Source organism: Molossus molossus, unplaced genomic scaffold (assembly GCF_014108415.1).
Source record: "Molossus molossus isolate mMolMol1 unplaced genomic scaffold, mMolMol1.p scaffold_m16_p_5, whole genome shotgun sequence".
Classification (NCBI taxonomy): domain Eukaryota; kingdom Metazoa; phylum Chordata; class Mammalia; order Chiroptera; family Molossidae; genus Molossus; species Molossus molossus.
In genome coordinates, this window is record NW_023425388.1 from 44,925,938 (window position 1) to 44,948,773 (window position 22,836).

The 22,836-nt window shown below is 37.9% G+C and overlaps 1 protein-coding gene across 1 annotated transcript in view; it reads left to right on the forward strand.

Moving 5' to 3' along the window:
* The window catches only part of LOC118617331 (actin-like protein 6A), a 31,374-nt gene that overhangs the window by 1,068 nt on the left and 7,470 nt on the right, over positions 1-22,836 (forward strand). The window contains exons 2-9 of the mRNA XM_036243216.1: positions 13,193-13,269; positions 13,440-13,614; positions 16,083-16,183; positions 17,255-17,352; positions 20,286-20,380; positions 20,672-20,778; positions 20,869-20,958; positions 22,284-22,345. Of these exons, the coding sequence (XP_036099109.1) occupies positions 13,193-13,269; positions 13,440-13,614; positions 16,083-16,183; positions 17,255-17,352; positions 20,286-20,380; positions 20,672-20,778; positions 20,869-20,958; positions 22,284-22,345 (805 nt within the window). The remainder of the gene's footprint in view (positions 1-13,192; positions 13,270-13,439; positions 13,615-16,082; positions 16,184-17,254; positions 17,353-20,285; positions 20,381-20,671; positions 20,779-20,868; positions 20,959-22,283; positions 22,346-22,836) is intronic.

Sequence of the window (22,836 nt, forward strand, 5' to 3'; positions counted from 1 at the left end):
TTACTATACATCTGCTCTTATCCTGCAGTGACCCTTTGAAGCTCCCAAGGTGCATTACCTCATTCCTATTCTTGTCTCTGACCTCCTTGTGCATGTGGGGGTCTCTGACTCTCTCTTGTCTTCAGAGTTCCCCTACGTATGCATATATTAAATTTGGTTATTTTCTTTTGCTAATCTGTCCCATGTCAATTTGATGATCAGACCCGCCAGAAGTACCTTTAGGGTAGGGAAAAGATTGTTCATCCTCACACTGGCCAATGGGGTGGTTGTGAAGGGTAAAAGAGATAATTGCTACACTTGCACTCAAAAGTGTGTTCCATGCATAAACAGTTCAGCATCACCTGCAAGCTTTTTAGAAATGCAGACTCTCAAGCCCCAATGTAAATCTACTGAATAAGAGCTTCCATTTTTGCAAGATAGCTAAAGGAAGCACAGATGTACATGATGCTTGTTTTGCGTTCCTGTTTGATGAGTTGGTGAACAAGGAGACAGAAACAAAGTGTTGCTGTTGTTATTGTGTCTATTAATCATGTTCTGGAGAGGATGGCATTTTTTTGGTAGGGGATAAAAATAAAGGTTTCAAAGTTCTTAGTTTTTCTAGAGTAGCTAGAGTCTCTCTTTTGAGGTGATGTGCTGACCCTCCTTCATTTTCTGTTTTATGTTCTTGGTTTTGATTGCTGATATGTGAGCATCAGTAATTTTCCATTTTCCTTTGGAGAAAGGCAAGTGGATCTTCGTGACTTACCTCTTCTCTGCCTGAAGGTGCAGTCCAGACCAAAAAAAACTTGGATGTGTGTGCCTTTGCCTCCTGGAAGCTGCTGTTGACTCTATTTTGACCTTTTGGTTGACCGATCCAAGGATCCAGAGCATAGGTTCTCAACCTTCCTAATGCCGCAGCCCTTTAATATAGTTCCTCATGTTGTGGTGACCCCCAACCATAAAATTATTTTTGTTGCTACTTCATAACTGTAATTTTGCTACTGTTATGAATCACCATCGGAAATATGTGTTTACCGAAGGCCTTAGGCGGCCCCTGTGAAAGGGTTGTCCGACCCCCAAAGGGGTAGCTACCCACAGGTTGAGAACTGCTGATCTAGAGGCTATGCATTGAGCATATTGTTAAAAGGAATGGTTTAATGTGGGTAAGGTAGAAATGGATACTAGTAATGCCAGCAGCTAACATTTATTGAGAGTATTCTGTGTACCAATAACTGTTCCAGAGGTTTTCATGGGTTACATTTAATATGTCCATTAAATCAGTCTTCAACAATCATAGAAGATGGTACTACTATCCCCGTTTTATTGAAGAAAAAATGAGGTATAAAAATGATTAAGTAACCAGTCCAAAGTTACTTAATTTCCTAGTAAATGGGGACCAAGACTCTCTGGGATTAAGAAAAGGCATTTTCGTTCCTGCTGGTGTGGCTCAGTGGTTGAGCATCGACCCATGCACTAAGAGGTCGCTGGTTTGATTTCTGGCCAGGACATATGCCCGGATTGTGGGTCAGATCCCCAGTGGGTAGCATGCAGGAGGCGGCCAATCGATGTTCACTCTCATCAATGTCTCTATCTCTTTCTCCCTCTCACTCTAAAATCAATAAAGGAAAAAAAATAAGAAAAAGAAAAGGCATTTCAGTAAAAACCTTTAAAAAGAGGTTTCGGTGGTTTTTCCGTAAAACATTTTTCCGATATATAACCATAGCACATTCATGTTACAGGTATTCAGAATAAAATCTTGTTTCCTATTTGCTGTGTAAATAGATCTTAAAGCCTATTTCACATAAAAAATATTTAAAACTCACAAAAGTAAGTATATGTTTTTGTGTTTGATGTATTACTGTATGGCCAGGATTTACATATAGTGGGTCACATTTTCCAAAAGGTTTACTGTGAAAAGCAACCAAACCTCTCACATAAATGTTGTGTAATTAACAGTGGGTTGTATTATTTAAAATTGATTTTTAGAGAAAGAGGAAGGGAGAGGGTGAGAGAGAGAAACATCAATATGAGAGCAAAACATTGATCAGCTACCTCCTGCACGCCCGCTACCCAGGATCTAGCCCACAGTCCAGGCATTGTGCCCTGAACAGGAACCAAACTGAGGAGGCAATCTTTTGGTGCATGGGACAGTGCCTAGCCAACTGAGCCACACTGGCCAGCACCAGATTATATTTTTAACTTGTGTGCTTATTAAAAATATTTTTGTAGTTTAAACTTTTAAATTTATGGCTGTCTCATTCCAATAATAACTTCTGACAAGATTGGATACTGTTCTTTAGCTTTAGAAATAATGATAATTTATCCAGATTTCTGTACTATGTAACTGGTTTCTGGGCCCACTCATTGCTGTTGCAATCATCTTCAGAGGTACTTCTCTACTTCAAACAACTTTCCATGTTAAAAATGAACACGTATACTACCAGCTCAACTTGATAGTTTTATCACTTCTGCACCACTAAATCTCTAACCTTAAAACTTCCTCAAAAATCATCTTCCTTATCAGTTGGGGCACACTTTTCTATATAAAAAATGAGCCAACCTCCCCACCTCCTCCCAAGGACATTAGCATTCAGTGTCCTATTGGAATGTTCTAAGACCAGATTAGAAGATTGCCACCATTGCTTTGAGCTTTCCCAGAAATTGAAATCACATCATTTCTGAACTTGGAAGCCATTTACTCTGGGGGAAAACATCAAAGTCCTCAAAAAAGTAAAAATAGTAACACTTTTAGTAGAAAAGGGATCAAAGCCTTGAGGGTTTTTATCCATTAGCATGCATCCTAGTTTTTAAATATCCAGACTTCTGAGGTTTTGATTTTAAGCCTTCTATCTCCCTTTGCCATTCTCCTCTTTCAGCCTCCTTGGTGCTTGGATTTTATCAAAACAAGGTACAAGAAATAGACCATTATCCCATCCTTGAAAAATGGAAAAATGAGCAGGTACAAAATTCTTAGTATCAAGCATCTTACTCAAATTCCACTATGCCCAGGATACCATACTAATTAAGACAGGAAAACAACTGATTTGTTAGGTTTTTCATTTTAACAAAAAAAATTTTTTTGAGTGCTTGCTATGTGCCTCTGACTTTAAGAAACTCTTATTCTTCTGATAAGTCAGTCAAGTAAATATTTCCTTTGTTTTTAGTTGTATGTTTTTTCACAACATTTAAATAGCAGGATATTTCTTAATATTGATGGCATGGGAGATAATATTAATTGGCATCATGTTTTTTTTTCTTATTGGTGCATGAAATAGTGGTGCATCTTATCGTTTATAACATCTTACATTGATGAGAAACAGTAAGTCATTCAATGAAGTATGTTCAGTAATGACAATATATAGGAGGTATAAAGGTAACAGGCAAAATTATTAACTCAAGAGGACATACAGATGGCCAATAGACATGAAAAAATGCTCAATGTGACTGATCATAAGAGAAATACAAATTAAAACCACAAGGAGATACTACCTCACACCTGTCGGAATGGCTATCAATAAATCAACAAACAAAAAGTGTTGGTGAGGATGTAGAGAACAGGGAACCCTCAAAGGCTTTTGTTGGGATTGCAAATTTGTTCAACCATTATGGAAAACAGTATGGAGGTTTCTCAAAAAATTAAAAACAGAACTACCTTATGACCCAGCAGTTCCACTTCTGGGTATGTATTTGAAGAAATCCAAAACACTAATTCAGAATTGTACGTGCACCTCTATGTTCATTGCAGCATTATTTTTTAAAAAAATTTTTTTCTGTAGTGATTTTTTAGAGAGAGAGGAAGGGAGAGGGAGAGAGAGAGAGAGAAACATCAATGAGAGAGAACATCAACTGGCCACCTCCTGCATGCCCCCCACTGGGGATTGGGCCCACAACCTGGGCATGTGCCCTGACCAGGAATCGAACTGGTGACCTTTTGGTGCATGGGTTGACGCTCAACCACTGAACCACGCTGGCTGGGCTCCTTGCAGCATTATTTACAATAGCCAATCAATGGAAGCAACGTAAGAGTCCATCAGTAGGCAGTTAGATAAAGATATGGTACATATATACAATGGAACATTACTTGGCCATAAAAAAAATGACATCTTCCCATTTGCAACAACATGGATTGACATAGAGGGTATTATGTGAAATAAGTCAAGCAGAGAAAGACACATACCATATGATATCACTTATATGTGGAATCTAAAGAATACAATAAATGAACAAACAAAACAAAACAGACTAATAGAAATAATGAACAACTGATGGGAGGGGGTGGGGGAACTAGGTGAAAAAGGTGAAGGGATTAAGAAGCACAAATTGGCAATTATAAAATAGTCATGGGGATGTAAAGTACAGCATAGGGAATATAGTCAATTATATTGTAATAACTATGTATGGTACCAGACTTAATTGAGGTTATCACTAAACATTATGCTGTACACCTGACACTAATATAAAATAATATTGAATGTCAACTGTAATTGAAAAGTTGATAACTCGGTGTGGGGCAGTCAGGGTACTTTATAAGAAAGGTCATGGGGATGATGGGAGAGGAGTGGAGAGGGACAGCATATGCAAAGGCTAACTGAGTGAGGTTACATGGTGTGTTTAGGGACCACATATTAGCAGTTATGCTAGTGTATGAGGTGCGAAGTGCTGCCAGAATATCAGCTGGGTAGAATGATTTGAATTGTGTAGATAATAAAAGTCTACTGAATGAGTCTCGTTTTTTCTTTGAAGGACTTAGGTTCAGAGTTATAACTTTGAAAGATCACAGTGCAGTGGTATTACAAGAGAATTGAGAATGTGAAGAGAGAGAAGCACAATCCCTGTACTGAACTGTAATAGTTCCCTCTTGAGATAAGAGCTTGACTCAGCAGGGGCAATGGTATTAAAGAGGAAGGGATTTGAGAAGTATTTAGCAAATATTTGGCAGAAATTGATGAGGTGTGAGAAATATGAAGCTGTGCATGATTCTGAAAATATTTAGAGGTTTTTACCTTTGGTGACTGCGTCCACTAACTGACATTCAAGGCTTCAATCAGGTTAGACAGGATAGAGAAAACAGTGCTTCAGATATGTTGAATATGAGGTACTCATGGGACATCGCGTGGAATTGATGTTGATGGACAGTGAGACATTCAAGATGTGGGTCTAGATGAAGGTGAGGACTTGAAAGAGATATTTGATATTGGAATTATTAGTATTTATGTAGAAGTTGAGGCTGTGGGAGTTGAACAGATTACCTAGGAAAGGGAAAAATTAGGGGAAGCGCTCCTAAAATGGGATACCTGGCTTTCCCTAAGGGTAGGGTCCATGGATAGAACTGTAATTTATAACTTTTTAAAAATATATTTTAAAACATTCTAAGAAGGGATCCATATAAATTTCCAAAGCTGTCTGTATCAGTTTGTTGAGGCTGCCATAATAAAGTACCACAGATTGAGTGGCTTACATAACAGAAATCAGTTTTCTTACAGTTCTGGAGGCTAGAAATCTGAGGTCAAGCAGGATTGTGTTCTTGGAGATCCTTCTCTTTGGCTTAAATGGTTGTCTTATCCCTGTTTTAAAGGGTCTTTCCTCTGTACATATCTGTGTCCTAATGTCCTCTTCTTATAAGGATGGACACCAGCCAGATTAGAGCCCACCTGCCCTGGCCAGGTAGCTTAGTTGGCTAGACCATTGTCCAGGCACATACAAGATTCAGCGAATGAATGCAGTGATAAGTAGAATAACAAATCTCTCTCCCTCTGTCTCCACACCCCCACTTCCTTCCTCTCTAAAATCAATAAATACCTGCCAGAATGGCTGCCATCAACAAATCTTCAAACAACAAGTTCTAGAGAGGATGTGGAGAAAAGGGAACTCTAGTACACTGCTGGTGGGAATGCAGACTGGTGCAGCCACTATGGAAAACGATGGCGTTTTCTCAAAAAATTAAAAATGGGCCCTGGCCAGTTTGGCTTAGCGGTTGGAGTGTTGGCCCTCAGACCAATGAGTCGTGGGTTCAATTCCAGTCAAGGCACATATCTTGGTTGCAGTTTGTCCCCAGCCCTGGTCGGGGTCATGTGGGAGGCAGCTGGTCGATGTGTCTCTCTCGCATCCATGTTTCTCTGTCTCTCCCTCTCTCTCCTTCCCTCCCACTCTATTTGAAGATAAATGAAAAAAAATGTCCTCAGGTGAGGATGAAAAAAAAAAATGGAATTGCCATTTTACCCAGTAATTCCACTTCTAGGAATATATCCTAAGAAGCCTGACACACCAATCAAAAGAATATATGTACCTCTGTGTTCATAGCAGTGCTATTTACAATAGCTAAGATCTGGAAACAACTCGAGGTGCCCATCAGATGAGTGGATAAAAAAGCGATGGTACATTTACACAGTGGAATACTATGCAGCTGTAAGAAAGAAAGATCTCTTACCCTTTGAGATGACATAGAGGGACCTAGAGAGTATTATGCTGAGTGAAACAAGCCAATCAGAGAAAGATAAGTACCACATGATCTCACTTATTTGTGGAATATCATGAACAAAATAAGCTGTCGATCAAAATAGATCCAGAGACATGGAAGTAGGGAACAGACTGACAAACCTCAGAGGGAAGGGGGAGAGGGTAGGAAGAGATAAACCAAAGAACTTTTATGCATATGTGCACAACCAAAATAATAATAATAAAATAAATAAAATTTAAAAAAATGATAATACCCACTTTGATATTTTAATTTAATCACATCTTGAAAGACCTTACCTCCAAATATAGTCACATTCTAAGGTACTAGGGGTTAAGACTTCAACATACAAATTTTAGGGGGAAATAGTTCAACCTAGAACATTGTAACACTCAAAAGGTTAAAAGACCTGTTGCAGGGCAAAAGATTGATTCTTGAGAACAGGAGTTGAAATTTTTGATTAATCAGGCATGTAATTACTTAGTTAGAATATTTGTTTACCTGACATTTTGGTTAATCATTATTAAAGTTTACTAATTTATGTTCATTGATAAACTTTAATTACTATTTGTATTTGAGTTTACATCCTATGGTGAAAACAAACGCAGTGTTTTGCTCTTAAGGACCCCTGCTTTCAGACAAAATAATTTAGACCAGAATATTTTATAGAGAAGGGTTAATTATTTTGGGGACTAACCAAATGCAGAAACTTCTTTCATATTAAAAATAAAAATTGGTGGCCTTGGCCAGTGTGGCTCAGTTGGAGCATTGTCATGTACACCAAAAGGTAGCATGTTTGATTTCCAGTCAGGGCACGTGTCCAGATTGTGGGTTCAATCCCAGTTGGGGCACATGCGGAAGGCATTCAATCGATGTCCTTCCCCTTTCTCTCTCTAAAAAATAAAAATGAATACATAAAAAAAAATGAAAATCAGTGGATCTTTATTTTATTTAAATAAAAATGAGATCATTATTCTGTAAAAGTACCGTCCCTCAACTGTGAATATTTGTAGTGTAATAATTGATTTTTTATTCTAACTTTTATTATTTAAATTTTTGAAATACTTTAAACATACTAAAAATTGAAATATATGTTTGTGATACTTCTGTACTCACTGCTTAGTTTAAATAGATAGAGTGTACTGCATATTTGACTCAGATTTTATTTTTTAATATGTTTTTATTGATTTCAGGGAAAGGGAGAGAGAGAGAGAGAAAAACATTGATGAGAGAGAACATCGATGGGCTGCCTCCCGCACACCCCTTACTAGGGATCTAGTCTGCAGCCCTGGTATGTGCCCTGACTAGGAATCAACCAGCGACATCCTGGTGCATGGGACAACTCTCAACCACCTGAGCCACAGCTGCTCAGTTGGTTTTATATTTATTTAAGAAATAAAATGTAACTGATAGAGAGTCCCCCTCTCTCCTTCTTTAGAGGTAAACACTGAACTGAAGTTGGTATATAACATTCTCAGATTCAATGCATATTTTTATACTTTTACTAAGTGTGTATGTATCCATAATGAATTAAATAGTGCATTAATGTATACACAGACACAGTAATTAGCTTTTTAAATTTTTATTTGTGGATGATTTATCCATGTTGATACATTGTACATCTACAACACTCCTTTAACTGGTGCAGTATTTCAGTTTATGGATAAACTGTAGTCTATCTGTTTCCTTACCGAGAGACCATTAGCTAATTTCTACCTTTTCCCATGGTAAGCAGTGTGACAATAATGATTATCATAGCAGCTACCACTTACAGTGCTTGTTGTGTGCCAGGTACTATTCTAAGGGCTTCATACATAAGTGCTTATGTACAAACGTTAAAGCATTTAATCATTATAGCATCCTAATGTGTGTATACATTAATGCACTATTCAATTAATTATGGATACATACACACTTAGTAAAAGTATAAAAATATGCATTGAATCTGAGAATGTTAGATAGGAAACTGAAGCAGAGAAGTTAGTAAATCACCCAAGATCACACAGCTAGTGAACATTCTCGTCGGTATTTTTATAGAGAGAGTTTCTCTAGAGAACATAAGTGTAATTTACGTGCATGCATGTTTTCAACTTTGCTAGATATGAGTAAATTGCCCATAGTGTTTGTATCAATTTTCAGCTTTTACTAGCAGACATATAAAAGCTCCTCTTTCCCTACATCTTAGACAACATTTGGTCATATCAGACATCAATTTTTGCCAATTTCTTGGGGGTAAATAGTATTTCTTTATTATTATCTAATCCTCACCCTAGGATACTTTTCTATTGATTTCAGATAGAGTGGGAGGGAGGAAGGGAGAGAGAAAGAGACATCCATGTGAGATTGCCTCCCACATGACCCTGACCAGGGCCAGGGACCAAACTGCAACCGAGGTACGTGCTCTTGACAAGAATCAAACCCGAGAGTCTTCAGTCCACGGGCTGACACTCTTAACTGCTGAGCCAAATCAGCTAGGGCTCTTCACTATTTTTAATCACTGAAAAAAAGTCCTTTGAAAAAACAGTGCCTGGAAAATCCTGTTCTGTTTTATGAGGTATGCTGTTTGAGCTGAAGTAATTTTAAAGTATAATTAGAGGCTTTCTCTGAATTTGAATGTGAAAAAAATTACTAGCTTTCTCCCTCAGCATTAAATTTTATGTCTTAAAAATCTTTGAAATGTGCAAACATTGAAGATAACCTTCATTTTAATGTTTTTTCCTTGGCTTATATTGTTATGCCTAAACTCTTATTCTTCAAGGTCCCTACTTGGCATTTTGCTAAGTTACTTTCCTAATTGCATGGAATATTATTTTCCTTAACGTATGAAAAAAATGTCAAAGCATCTTCCTTTACCCCTTTAGATCGACCTCCACACATTTCTATCCTTTCTATGCCCTTTGAAGATTGACCCATGTAGACTGCATCAGTGGGCTCCCTTGACCTCTGGTTTGGGCAGTGGTAGGGTAACCATACTTCCTGCTTAGTGCCTCTTGTCCTGGTACAATTACTAATAGGGCCTTTTCCACATTCAGAAATAGTCCACTTTGGATGAGACATTATAAGATCACCCTTGCCTATGGGGAGGGAAACTAGTGAGGTTGGCATGTTTATTAGCCTGGTTCCTTTCCCTCAGAGTCACCAGGGCTGACGCATTCCTCAACGGAAGGTCACAGCTCCTGTCAGGTATCCCTTCGAACACAACTCTCTGGAGTCTAGAAATAGTTCTTTCTTCATTTCAATTCTAAGGGTGGCCTGATATTATAAGTCCTAGGGTATAGTATTGTCTTTTCTTGTTTGTTTTATTTTTTTAATCTTCACCTGAGGATTTTTTTAAAATTTATTTTTAGAGAGAGAGTGTGTATGTATGTGGAGGAGAGAGAGAGAAACATCTATGTGAGAGAGAGACATCGATTGGTTGCCTCCCGAATGTGCCCTAATTGGGGGATGGAGAGTGAACCTGCAACCCAGGCATGTGCCCTTGACTGGGAATCACACCCTCGACCCTTTGGTGTACAGGCCAGTGCGCTAATCACAGAGCCACACCTGCCAGGAGTTTTCTTGTTTTTTAATATTTTGAGTATATCTTTGTAAATAGTCCCTTTAATAAGTAAACTCTTGACAAATTACTCAATTCTAGTGTAGCTTCTTTTTCCTGATTGAACCTCCACTGACACACCATGTATGACATATTTAATTCAATGAATCCTTAGGATAAGGTGTATTTAAAGTAAAACTAGGTTCAAGGTAGTAACAGTATGAATGTAATGCCTGTTTTAATTTTTATAGAGCTTTCACATACATTCTCATTTTAAGCATAAGTTGACCGCTCACAAGTTAACTCGTGTTTTCATGCCCAAACGTTGTTGACCAATCACGAGTTAACTCATATTTGCACTTTCATTAGCTATTTCAATTTTTAAAACTCGGAGTAATATAGGATTATTGTATTTGTGACTCTACCCTGACAGTCGAAGTTTGAAAAACAGCACACTGTTCTATATGCTCATGCAGGCTTCTTTTTTTCCCACTCCTCTGGGCATGAGACCGCAAAATCGAAGGTACAGTAAACAAAAGCTATCACAGAGTCGAGCCGTCTAAACTTGGACTATCTTTTAACCGCTCGCAGTTTGAACATACATATCTAGGATATTGTAAAATCTTTGTTCATTGTGTTCAATCGTGTTCAGTTTATTATAAAAAAAAGTGATTTGATATTTAGGTTTTTATCGCAGTTATAGTATTACAAAAGTCTCAACCATGACGGATCGTGAAGGTGAAGAACTTTTCAATGTATTATATGCAGACACTTTATCTGATTGTCCGAGTGATTTTGAAATATATTGTAGTGATGTAGAAATTGATAGTTTATCGGAAGACAGTAATGAGTTGGATATTAGACCACCAAAATGACAAAAAAGAAATGTAATAAGATCTGATAGTGAAAGTGATTTTGAAGAAGAGTGGATTGAAAATGATATTACACCAACCTTGGAGGATTATTCAAATATTTCAGGTGTAACTGTTGACCTTAGTGATCCACGGAGCATCAGGGAAGTGACGGGATTACTTTTTAGTGATGATTTTTTAAATTTAGTTTCTCAAACCAATTTATGCTACCACCAAATGGAACAATTTCACAAAAAATCTACTAAAACTTGCCCTGGCCAGTTTGGCTCAGCAGTTAGAGCATCGGCCTGTGGATCAAAGAGTCCCAGGTTCGGTTCCCACTAAGGGCGTGTACCTCAGTTGCAGTTTGTCCCCGGCCTCAGTTGGGGTCGTGTGGATGGCAACCACTCGATGTGTCTCTCACATCGATGTTTCTCTCTGTCTTCCTCCCCCTTTCCCTCCCACTCTATCTGAAGATGAATTTAAAAAATGTCCTCAGGTGAGGATTAAAAAAAAAAAAATCTTCTAAAACTGTACCATGGACAAAAGTTACCAATACCGATTTAAAGAAGTTTCTCAATTTGTTGATATTGACGGGACAAACAAAAAAATCACATTAGAGGCATTACTGGTCAACGGACCCTTTGGTTGAAGCTCCAATATTTCCTAAAACTATGAACAGAATGAGGTTCAAACAAATTCTTACATTTTTCCATCTTAGTGATAATATACAACATACATCTAATGAAGACAGATTGTATAAATTTAGGCCTCTTTTGTATTACTTTCTTCCAAAATTTCAGTCTTTGTATGTACCTAAACAGGAGTTATCCCTAGATGAAGCAGTGATACCATATAGAGGACATATCAGCTTCAGAACATATAATCTGGCAAAAATAATAAAATATTTTAGTGAGAATGTTTTGTGAAAGCGAGAATGGATACATTTGCAACTTTGAGATCTATTTGGGTGAAGGCAAAAGACTGCAAGAAACTATATTATCTGTCAGAGCCATATCTTGATTCTTGGCATCATGTATACCAAGATAATTACTACAACAGAGTTCCTACAGCTGAAATATGATTAGAAAAGAAAACGTTAATCTGTGGTACCATAGAGAAAACCGTGGCTTGCCAAATGTACTAAAAGAAAAGTTAAAGAATCTTCATAGGGGGGAAATGACGTTTATACGGGAAGGACTCATTGTCCTTATATCATGGAAAGATAAAAGACTAGTGAAATTGATATCAACTATCCACGATGCCTCTATGAAAACAACTGGAAAGTGAAAAGAAATTCTGCGGAAGATATAGTTAAACCTGCGTGCATATTAGACGACAACAGATACAGGAAAGGAGTCTATCGAGCAGACCAATATTTGGCAAACAGCAGTATCTTTCGAAAAAGTATAAAGTGGTCTAAAATGTAGTATTCTTTCTGATCAATTGCACTTTATTCAGTGCATTCAAAATTTACTGTAATTATAATAAACAAAATAAAGTAAGATACAAAAAATTTCTACTTAAAGTAGCTAGGGAATGGATATCTGCTCCTTCAAATGAGTGCAGCTCAGAACCTAACACTTCTGGTACTTCTAAAAGAGCACCTTACATTGATTCGCCTTTTAGGCTTTCAGGGCAACTAAAAGACCACGTTTTAGAAAAAATAATCACTGGTGTAAAAACAAAATCCAACTAGAATGTGTAAAGTGTGTATTTCAAAAGGAAAGTGCGGCGAAACCAGATATATTTGCAAAACATGTTGCATACCATTACACGTAGGTAATGCTATTCAGTATACCACACCAAAAAAATTACTAAAATATATAATATGTATAAAATATAATATGTAGCAGATATGTACAAAGTTTCATTTAAATTCATTATGTATAAGTAAAGTATACTGAAGTTTATTTAGATTGTTTCACTTTAATATTCAATTACGAAAAAATAGCCGGTGACATGAGATAACTTCAATGTAAAATTGCTGGTCAACAATGTGTTAAATAGTCTTAATTTTTATATGATATTTGTAAGGTTTTTTGTGTGTGTTTGTTTGTTTTTTGTTAATCCTCAACCTAGGATATATTTTTTCCATTAATTTATAGAGAGAGTGAAAGGGAGGGATGGATGGGGAGTAGGGGAGAGAGAGAGAGAAACAAACATCTGTGTGTGAGAGACACATCGATTGGTTGCCTCCAGCACATGCCCCAACCAGAGCTGGGGATCGAACTTGCAACCCAAGTATGTACCCTTGACCAGCAATCTAACCCACGACCCTATGGTGTGTGGGTCAACACTCTAACCACTGAACACACCAGCCAGGGTAATAGTTGTAAGGTTTTAATGTTAATTATCCTCTCATCTTTTCAGATGAAGTTGGAGCCCTTGTTTTTGACATTGGATCCTATACTGTGAGAGCTGGTTACGCTGGTGAGGACTGTCCTAAGGTAAGTGTAATGGTAGTTATTCGGATATGTAAGGGCCATTCCTGTAGAATTAAATTTATGCAGAAATATAACTCAAATATGACAAAAGGCATTAGGTGGGGGAGTGGGAGTGGGAAGACTCCTTGATAAAAGCACATAAAACCATGATATCCTGTTTTTGACTCTTACAGGTGGATTTCCCCACAGCTATTGGCATGGTAGTAGAAAGAGATGATGGAAGCACATTGATGGAAATAGATGGTGATAAAGGCAAGCAAGGCGGTCCCACCTATTACATAGATACTAATGCCCTGCGTGTTCCCAGGGAGAATATGGAGGCCATTTCACCACTGAAAAATGGGATGGGTACGATTCTTTTTTCTATGTGGTTGATTATAAACAGTATATTGGGTGCATTTATATATAAAGCAACCGCTTCTTATAAGTTGAACACCAGCAATTTGTTTCTTGGTTTCAGTATCCACAAACCGATGTTCTAGGCACTGAGAATCCAGACATGCATAAAACACATTCCTTTTCCTGAAGAAACTCATAGGTCAGGGGGATAGATGTGTATATGCAAATGTGGGATAAGTGCTATAATATAGCTATGTCTGATAATCATTGGGATTAGAGAGGAATGGTGTTTAACTCTGTCATTGGGGGTCAGTGATGGTTTTCACAAAGGAGGTAACTTTTGTACTGAATAATGATCAATGAAGAAGCATTAGCTTGACTGACAAGATTAGGTAAAGCAGAGTAACCAGCATGTGTGATGAGATGGAGTTGTGGAAGAAACTCACATGTTTAGAAATGTCATCAGTTACATGTGGCTGTACCATTGGGTGCCTTATGGCCAGTTGCAGGGAAAGTAGGCAAAGAGCAATCACAAAAGGGCTTGTAAGCCATGCCAGGGTGTATTAAGGTGGCAACAAAGGCACCCTGGAAAGAATTTAAACCGAGATGTGAAGTGTTTTTATTTGCCAGCTGGAAAGATGTCTCTAAGAGCAGTATGTAGGCTCTAGACTGGAGGAAGATGGTAGAGACAAGAGATTCAGTTATGGAGGTGGGAGTCCAGTGGCGAAATGAGTATTTAGATTATAACACTGATGTCAGAGATCCCTGAAGTGGCAGACAAATGGTACTAAAGTGATTGGAGGTGGGAAAAGAAGAGGAGAGTTAAGAAAGATACTTAGGTTTTTCAGTGGGTTGACTGAATTGAGAGTAACATGTAAGTTTTATGATGGTCTTAAAAGGCAAGTGTATTGCTAATACCCAGGATCACTCTGACATCCGGTTATTCCCTAGGCAGACTGACAGGACTCAGCATATAGTTGTGCTCTTGGCTAAGATTATTATAATAAAATGATACAAACAAAATCAGCAAAGGGAAAAGGTGAATGGAGTGAAGTCCAGAGGAAAGTGGAACAAACTTCCAAGAGTATTCTCTCAGAGTAGTCATAGTGGATGTGCTTAATTCCTCCAGCATCAAGTTGTAACAACATGCATGTTGTCCACCATTAGAAATTTGGTACCCAAGGTGTTTATTTGGGGCTCATCATGAAGCTGCCCCGTGTCTAGCAAATACAAAATCCCAGACTCCAAGAAGGAAAGAAGGTGTTCATCATAAGCCACTTTCTTTGCACAAACGGTTTAGGCACAGTGAGCTACTTTTACCATTTAGGGGAAAGTGTCACTGTAGGGAACTGTTTACCAGTCAAGTTCCCAGATGCCAGTCAAGGGTCAGCCTTGCAAACAGGCCTTTCTCAGGCCTGCTGTGTTAAATCTTTTCAGCACAGCAAGAAAATGAATTTGTTACTGAGTTCAAAGTGTTTGAACATAGGCGCTGGTGTTGTAAGCAAGAGACAAAGATTTTAAAACCCAGAGCTGTATCATATTACTCAGAAAGAGTTTGAGATATAACTTCAGTGTTGAAGTTGGGCTTCCTTGTGAAAACTTGTTTTGTATTTAACCAATAGAGAAGAAGAGGTGCCCATGGAGATGAATGTGAAGGAATATTTAGGGATGTGGGAGAAAATTCAGGAGGACAAGGAAAGTAAATGTTCTGGAAGCTTAGAAGTCCATCAGTTCTCATTACTCTCAGCTGTGACATTTAGGTTTACACCAAGAAGGGGAGAAAGAAATTAAGCTATTAACAAAGGTCATTGACCAAAAAATATATCCTGCTAGGCCTGTGGAAGTATATGTTATACAGGTAGTGACATTTCTTCTTTGGACTTTGGCAGAAAAAGTTTGTAAACTCTTTAAATAGTCAGAAGTGTCAGATAATTTAGAGAGTTCAAGTGAAATTACAGATGTGAAGTGTCCCCTGGATTTTCTCGTTAGAATGTCGTTAGTGACTTAGGCAAACAGTTTTAATGGAATGTTCAAATGGAAGCCAAATTGAAGACATATTTGTTATTCTCTGAATATTTTTTATGTCTTTTAATTTTTTCAAATAGATTGTAAGGTTTTGAATGCCAGGTCTAGATCATATGATTCTGTCCTCTTACCATTCTGATTGCGTGCTGGGTCTCTAATAAGTACTTATGAGTAATATTTATGTGGTGCTTTAAGTCTCTTATGTATTTACTTACATTTGGCATAGATCTTGGGGTTGTGATATTGTTGGGGCTGGAGGAACCAGAAAAGGTTCTATATGTAGAGCAAAGATGATGTCTTTATGAAGTACTGTGTTATGAAGCAGATCTGTAGAGTAAGTAGATTCTGTGTATTCAAGTGTTTAATGCTAAATCTTAGAGACAGCCCCACAAAAGATGCTGTATTCATCTCCAACTAAGCATTATTGTCAAGGTATTAACTTCATATTCTAGTTGAAGACTGGGATAGTTTCCAGGCTATTTTGGATCATACCTACAAAATGCACGTCAAATCAGAACCCAGCCTGCATCCTGTCCTCATGTCAGAAGCACCGGTAAGAACTTTATTTTCTCACTTTTTCTCTTTATTTGCTCCTATTCATTTGAAAAATGTTTCCTTTTTCTTAGAAGAAGCATTGAAATTTATATTTTGAATTTTGAAACTTAGGGAAAGGGTGATTTATTTTTACATATGTTTTTATTGATATTTTTAGAGAGAGAGGAAGGGCGAGGGAGAGAGAGAGAAACATCGATGTGAGAGAGACACATCGAACAGCTGCCTTCTGCATGCCCCCTTCTGGGAATACAGCCTGCAACCTGGGCATGTGCCCTGACTGGAAATTGAACTGGGACCTTCCAGTTCATGGGATGACACTCAATCCACTGAGCCACACTGGCTGGGCAATTTTTAAATAATATTATAAGTTTTGTATATTCTATGAATGAAATACTCAAAGAATAATACCAGAGCACCCTAATGGGTTCTGGTGGTTATTTATTTATTTTTTCAGGGATGTATTTAACAGTACAATCCTTAGGCTTCTTCCCATTTTGGCTAATGAATTGTCACTGTGGCAGTGCATATCTGCTTTTATATTCAGGTCTCTAGCACAGAGGTCAAACATCAACTTTTTACTAATAAGGGCTGCAAATGGCTAGACCAAATTTTCTTGTGAAATACCTAAGTTGTCAATATTCTGTTACTGTTTTTAGCCACTAGTTTATTTTATGAATAACAACTGTGAGTATGAGAATTTGGTGGTTTAAAATTTATAGTTAGGATTCTGATTACTAGATTCACTCTTAAGATTTAATAGTACTTTAATGATTATAACAATCCTAATTCCTTAATTAAAAAATTGGTAATTTGTACTACATAGCAGCAATTTTACTTTTTATTAGACAGTGGCCAAATTTAATTTATATTTATTTATTAAATACTTTTCCAATAGAAATGAAGTAAATGTTATAAAATTATTATTATGAAGATTATTTGTCAAGGTATTTGAATCTATTTTTAATGTTTTCCTTCTTTGTTAAGGTAGTGCTATTATGCGTCTGGAGATAAATCAACATTTAGTTCTTAAACAACAAATGACTTGCATTTCTTTTTCTCTCTTCTCCAGTGGAACACTAGAGCCAAGAGAGAGAAACTGACAGAGTTGATGTTTGAACACTACAACATCCCCGCATTCTTCCTTTGCAAAACTGCAGTTTTGACAGCGTATCCTTGACTGTAATGCTTAGCTTTACTCTAAAAGTGAATGCGGTGCTCCTGAAGATGACGCCCTAGCAGGAGAACATGAGCCAGTTTTCGCTTGTTCAAAACTTTGGGGTGTTTCCTCTCTTGCTTTTTATCTACCCATTTTTTAGTATTTCTTTTTGTAACCGACATGCCAGAATCTGTGAGAGGGTAATGGGGAAGATACACTCAAATCCTGCTTCTTAACAAGGTTTTTAAGACTTTTGCTTTTTTTTTTTTATCCTCACCCGAGGACATTTTTCCATTTTTTGTTCAGGTAGAGTGGGGGGGGGGGGAGATAGGAACAGAGAGAGAGAGAGAAACATCGATGTGAAAGGGACACATCGAGTGGCTGCCACCCGCACAACCGACCAGGGCCAGGGACAAACTGCAACCGAGGTACGTGCCCTTAGCGGGAACCGAACCTGGGTCTCTCAGGACCGCAGGCCAACGCTCTCACCGCTGAGCCAAACCGGCCAGGGCAAGACTTTTGCTTTTTGAAGGGGAATGTCCATACAAGGCAGTGTTGTAGCCAGTTTGCTAATATGCTTCAAAGATTGCCATTTTCTTCATCCCCTCCAGTCCCATCAAAAAGTAGAAATTGATCCTACTGGTGTGGCTCACTGGTTGAATATTGACCCACGCACCAAGAGGTCACCGGTTCGATTCCCAGTCAGGGCATATGCCCAGGTTGTAGGCCAAATCCCCAGTGGGGGGCATGCAGGACATGGCCAATCGATGTTCTCTCTCATCAGTGTTTCTATCTCTCTCTCCCTTTCCCTCCCTTCTCGCTAAGAAAAAAAGAAAAAGAAATTGGCTATAAATTCACTTAAGAATTAATCACCAGATAGTTATTGTAAGCCTGCCAAGGGAAAGGTAAGGAAATATGTCCTAACTTCAAAAATGTGTAATGTAATATTTTTGTTAGAAGCTAAATAACAGATTTAAATAGTGCTTCAAGATAACATTGGCAAAAGTCATAATGAAGTACATGATTAATTGAATTATTTGTATAGCAATTGTAGTAGTGTCACAGAATAATCTAGTACCCTGAGAAACCTTTAATTCAAAAAATAAAACGTTAGTTGTATGATAAAGGAGAAAGAGCCCTATATGTAGAGTTCATGTTGTGCTCACAAACCATGATCTTGTATTAGGTATTTAAAATCACTTTAACTCATTTTTACTGGGTACCTCCCTGGATTGCTGTCATATTCTGGTAAATTTTATGTAAACATGAGGATCACCATGGTAACTGTAATCTAACATTTGTCTATAGTGCCATGTCTTAGAGATGACTTACCAAAGTGTAGAGGTGGAAAGGGTTTTGTTACAGTGATCTACTTTATAGATGAAGGTTTATGTTAGACTTCAGAAGTTGTAAAAATGGGTTTAGGTCTTACTGTAGAAGCCTGCCTGCATGTTAGATATAAAAAATGTGAACTTTAGACCCTTAGAGAACCATTGCAGATTTTTGTCTTGAGGATGGAGAGTGCTAGCAGACTCATGGTGTGCATTATCTTTAATTTTCATGCTAACCATGTCAGGAAATGCAGTCAATATAAGCAAATTGGTCCAAGTTCACAATTTGGAAAATGGCAGACCTGAATTTGAACATAAGTCTGTTTGGCTGGTTCCTTACAAGGAGTGTGTAAACAGAATTGGGCACTGTTTTATTTCTTAGCCTTTTATGATAGGACATTTCTAATACAAAGAAGATAGAATATTATATTGATCCTCCATAGATTCATCAACAAGGTTCATCAATTTTCAGTACATAGTTAAGTTGCATTAGTTATAACCCCATCTATCTCCCCTCCCACCATGATTTTGAAGTAAATCCCAGACATTATATAATTTTAAAAAAAGAAACTTGAGCATGTATATATCTATAAAAGATTTTACCCTGTTTTTTAAAAACAACAACAAAGCCCAGCCGGTGTGGCTCATGAGATTGAGTGTCCCTTGGACTGAGAGTCCCGTGGACTGAGAGTCCCCGTTCGAGTCTTAGTCAGGGCACGTGCCTGGGTTGTGGGCTCAATCCCTAGTAGGGGCATGCAAGAGGCAGCCGATCCATGATCCATGTTTCTCTCTCACATCCATGTTTCTGTCTCTCCCTTCCTCGCTCTCTAAAAATCAATAAAAACATTAAAAAACAATAACAACAAAAAGATGTAACCACAATTTATCTTCTTCCAAAAAGTAGTATATTTGCGTTAGGGTTAGGGTTAGGGTTAGGGTTAGGGTTAGGGTTAGGGTTAGGACCCAAACAACAAGGGTCATACATTGTATTTGTTCAGTGTCTTCTAGTTCTCTTTAAATGTGTAGATTCAGCCCAGCCAGTGTGGCTCAGTGGTTAAGCGTTGACCCATACACCAAGAGGTCATTGGTTCGATTCCCAGTCAGGGTACATCCCAGGTTGTGGGCCAAATCCCCAGTGGAGGGCATGCAGGAGGCGGCCAGTCGATACTCTCTCTTGTCGATGTTTCTCTCTCTCCCTCCCTCTCTCTTCTCTCTCTAAAAATCAATAAAAATAAAAAAAATGTAGATTCTACCCCTCCTCCATTTTTTTCTTTTGAAATTTCTTTGTTCAAGAAAGTAGATTGTTTGTCCTGTAGAATTTCTCATATTTGTGGATTTTGCTGACTTGGTGCGGTGTTACTAAGTTCTTCTAGCCCAGCAGTTCTCAACCTGAGTACATCCACAGCTTTTATTTGTGTGGGTTGTATCTGGCAGATACATGGAAGTAGGGACAGACAGAGTCATTTCGATCCAAATTTTAACCTCTAGATATACTTTAACATATTTTAAGCCATAATGCTTAATTTTACAAAGACCTTAATAAAACCTTCCCTTTGTAATAAACATTATTTTAGGAGCCTTGAGCCTTACTTTTCCTTAATGTTTTAAACTAGATTTGCTAATGGGCGTTCGACTGGGCTTATTTTGGACAGTGGAGCCACTCATACCACTGCAATTCCAGTTCACGATGGCTATGTCCTTCAGCAAGGTAAATGTATTTTCACCAGTGTGTGCTGAGACAGTGTTCGCTGTCATGAGGACGCAGATACTGACACTGGACTGTCACAACATACCAGGTTCCAAATAATGTCATTTTTTAAAAAAGTTTTTAAAATAAATATTGGTATATAATGTAGATTTAAAACTGATCTACATGCATGCTTTTAGGGTTAGTACTGTTAATTCTACTTGGAAACAGTTATACATCAATCCACGGAGGACATTTGTCCCAAGGGGTTTGAACTTAGTGCTCTCTTGCCTTGTTTAATCTGTCTCATAGGTATTGTGAAGTCCCCTCTTGCTGGAGACTTTATTACAATGCAATGCAGAGAGCTCTTCCAGGAAATGAACATAGAACTGATTCCTCCATATATGATCGCATCCAAAGTAAGTGATGACTGGATTATCTTTTTGGGATTTACCTCTTCACCTCATTTTGTGAGCTCTGTTAACCTGGCCCATGCTCTTGGTACTCAGGAACCTGTGCGTGAAGGATCACCAGCAAACTGGAAAAGAAAAGAGAAGTTGCCTCAGGTTACAAGGTCTTGGCACAATTATATGTGTAACGTAAGTGACCATTGTCCTCTTTATGAGAGAGGTATAGGCTGTAAGTCTTTGAATTCAATATGAACACTATTTTCAGTCTTTACATTTTTTTTATGATATTCTAGAAATAGAATTAATAGGTTTTTATGGGTGGGTCTGCTTTTCATGCTTGCCAAACAAATATGGCAAATATTCATTTAGATTCATTTAGATTATAGTGGTCAAACCTGAAAAGAATTTTGGTTTTGGGATAAAAACAAGCATTATGCTTTCTGGACAAATTTTTTTTTGGTGGTGGTGATGGTGAAATGGTTTTCGTCTATAGCAGTCTCCTGGTATGGCTCAGTTATGTTCTCTTGCCTAATATCAGTCAGCCATATAAAGAATGTGGGTTATTATACATAGCAAGGAGCCACCGAGAGATTCTCATTACTAAAAATCCATTTCTGAACATTGGACTTACTGACGGGATAGAAATTAGTAAAACAACCTCTCATAGCACAGATATTCATTCATTTCTCACAGTAAAAGGATATGAAAGTCATCATTCACTATGTCAGGAATATATCCTATCTGACTTTTCTTGCACCTAAAGATAAAAGGTTTTTTGTAGGTGTTTGGTACAAGGAAAAATTATGGAAATGATTAGTAATTTTGACTAGATATTAGACAAGGTTTATCTTTAGCAGCCCATGTATTTCAGAGCAAATTTTAAAATTGTTTTATACTTGCCCGGCCGGTGTGGCTTTGTGGTTGAGCGTCGACCCGTGTACCAAGAGGTCACCAGTTCGATTCCCAGTCAGGGCACATACCCAGGTTGTGGGCCAAATCCCCAGTGGGGGACATGCAGGAGGTAGCCAGTCAAAGATCTCTCTCCTGCCTCTTTCTCTAAAATCAATAAAGGAAAAAATTTAAATTCTACACTAGGTGCAGTCATGTGAAGTTACTTCAAATGCAGTGTGTGTGTGTGTGTGTGTGTATCCAGATAATGAAATCTTGCCTCTAAGTCAGCTTATTTTTATGGTAAAAACAGTGTTTTGAAACTGGTTTTGTTGTGCAGGACTGTGGTACAAGAGTTCTGAGATGTTTTTATCTCATCATCGGTCTATAACTGTTATGATTTAAATGTTCTGAATTTTAGCTTCTATTCAGATGCTTATAATTGGTTTTTTTAGATGCTTACGACTCCTTGCTGGATAGATTTACCCTTGAAATTACTTACCTATTTAGCAACATGGCCCAGTTTCCTTAAGAAAAGTATTTTATAGATGATGTTATGAAACTATAGATTGCAAAGACAAATCTCAATAACCTTGTTTCTTAAATGTTCTTACTTTTATCCATAGTGTGTTATCCAGGATTTTCAAGCTTCAGTACTTCAAGTGTCAGATTCACCTTATGATGAACAGTATGTTTTCTTATTTTGACTTTATGACATTTATTTATTCATTTATTTTTGTTTTGAGAGTACGTTTATTAAAGCTGGTGACAGTGAAACAAGGAAGGGCTTAGAATAGAAGAAGCAACAGGAGAAGGCCTAGGCTGGCCTGTTGGCTCTCTAGAAATGTTATAGGAAAGAAATGAGTCTAGGCAGGGTGCTTTTGGCTCACTGGAAAGTCATAGAAAAGGAGGCCTTGGAGACAGGTCTGGGGATTAACCCGGGACAAGCTGCCGGTGCCCATTGCTTCCCTTTTTGTAAGGCTTGTGGAGACCCTTAGATTTTAGGAGATGCATGCCTGAGAGAGAAGAAAGGCGTGGATGTACTCCCTAAGGGAAGGACACCCCACAAGACAAAATTTAATAGCTCATTTACACCTTTGTACTAATCTTTATTTTTTTAATCCTCACCTGAGGATATGTTTTTTTTATTGATTTTAGAGAGAGAAGAAGGGTGAGAGA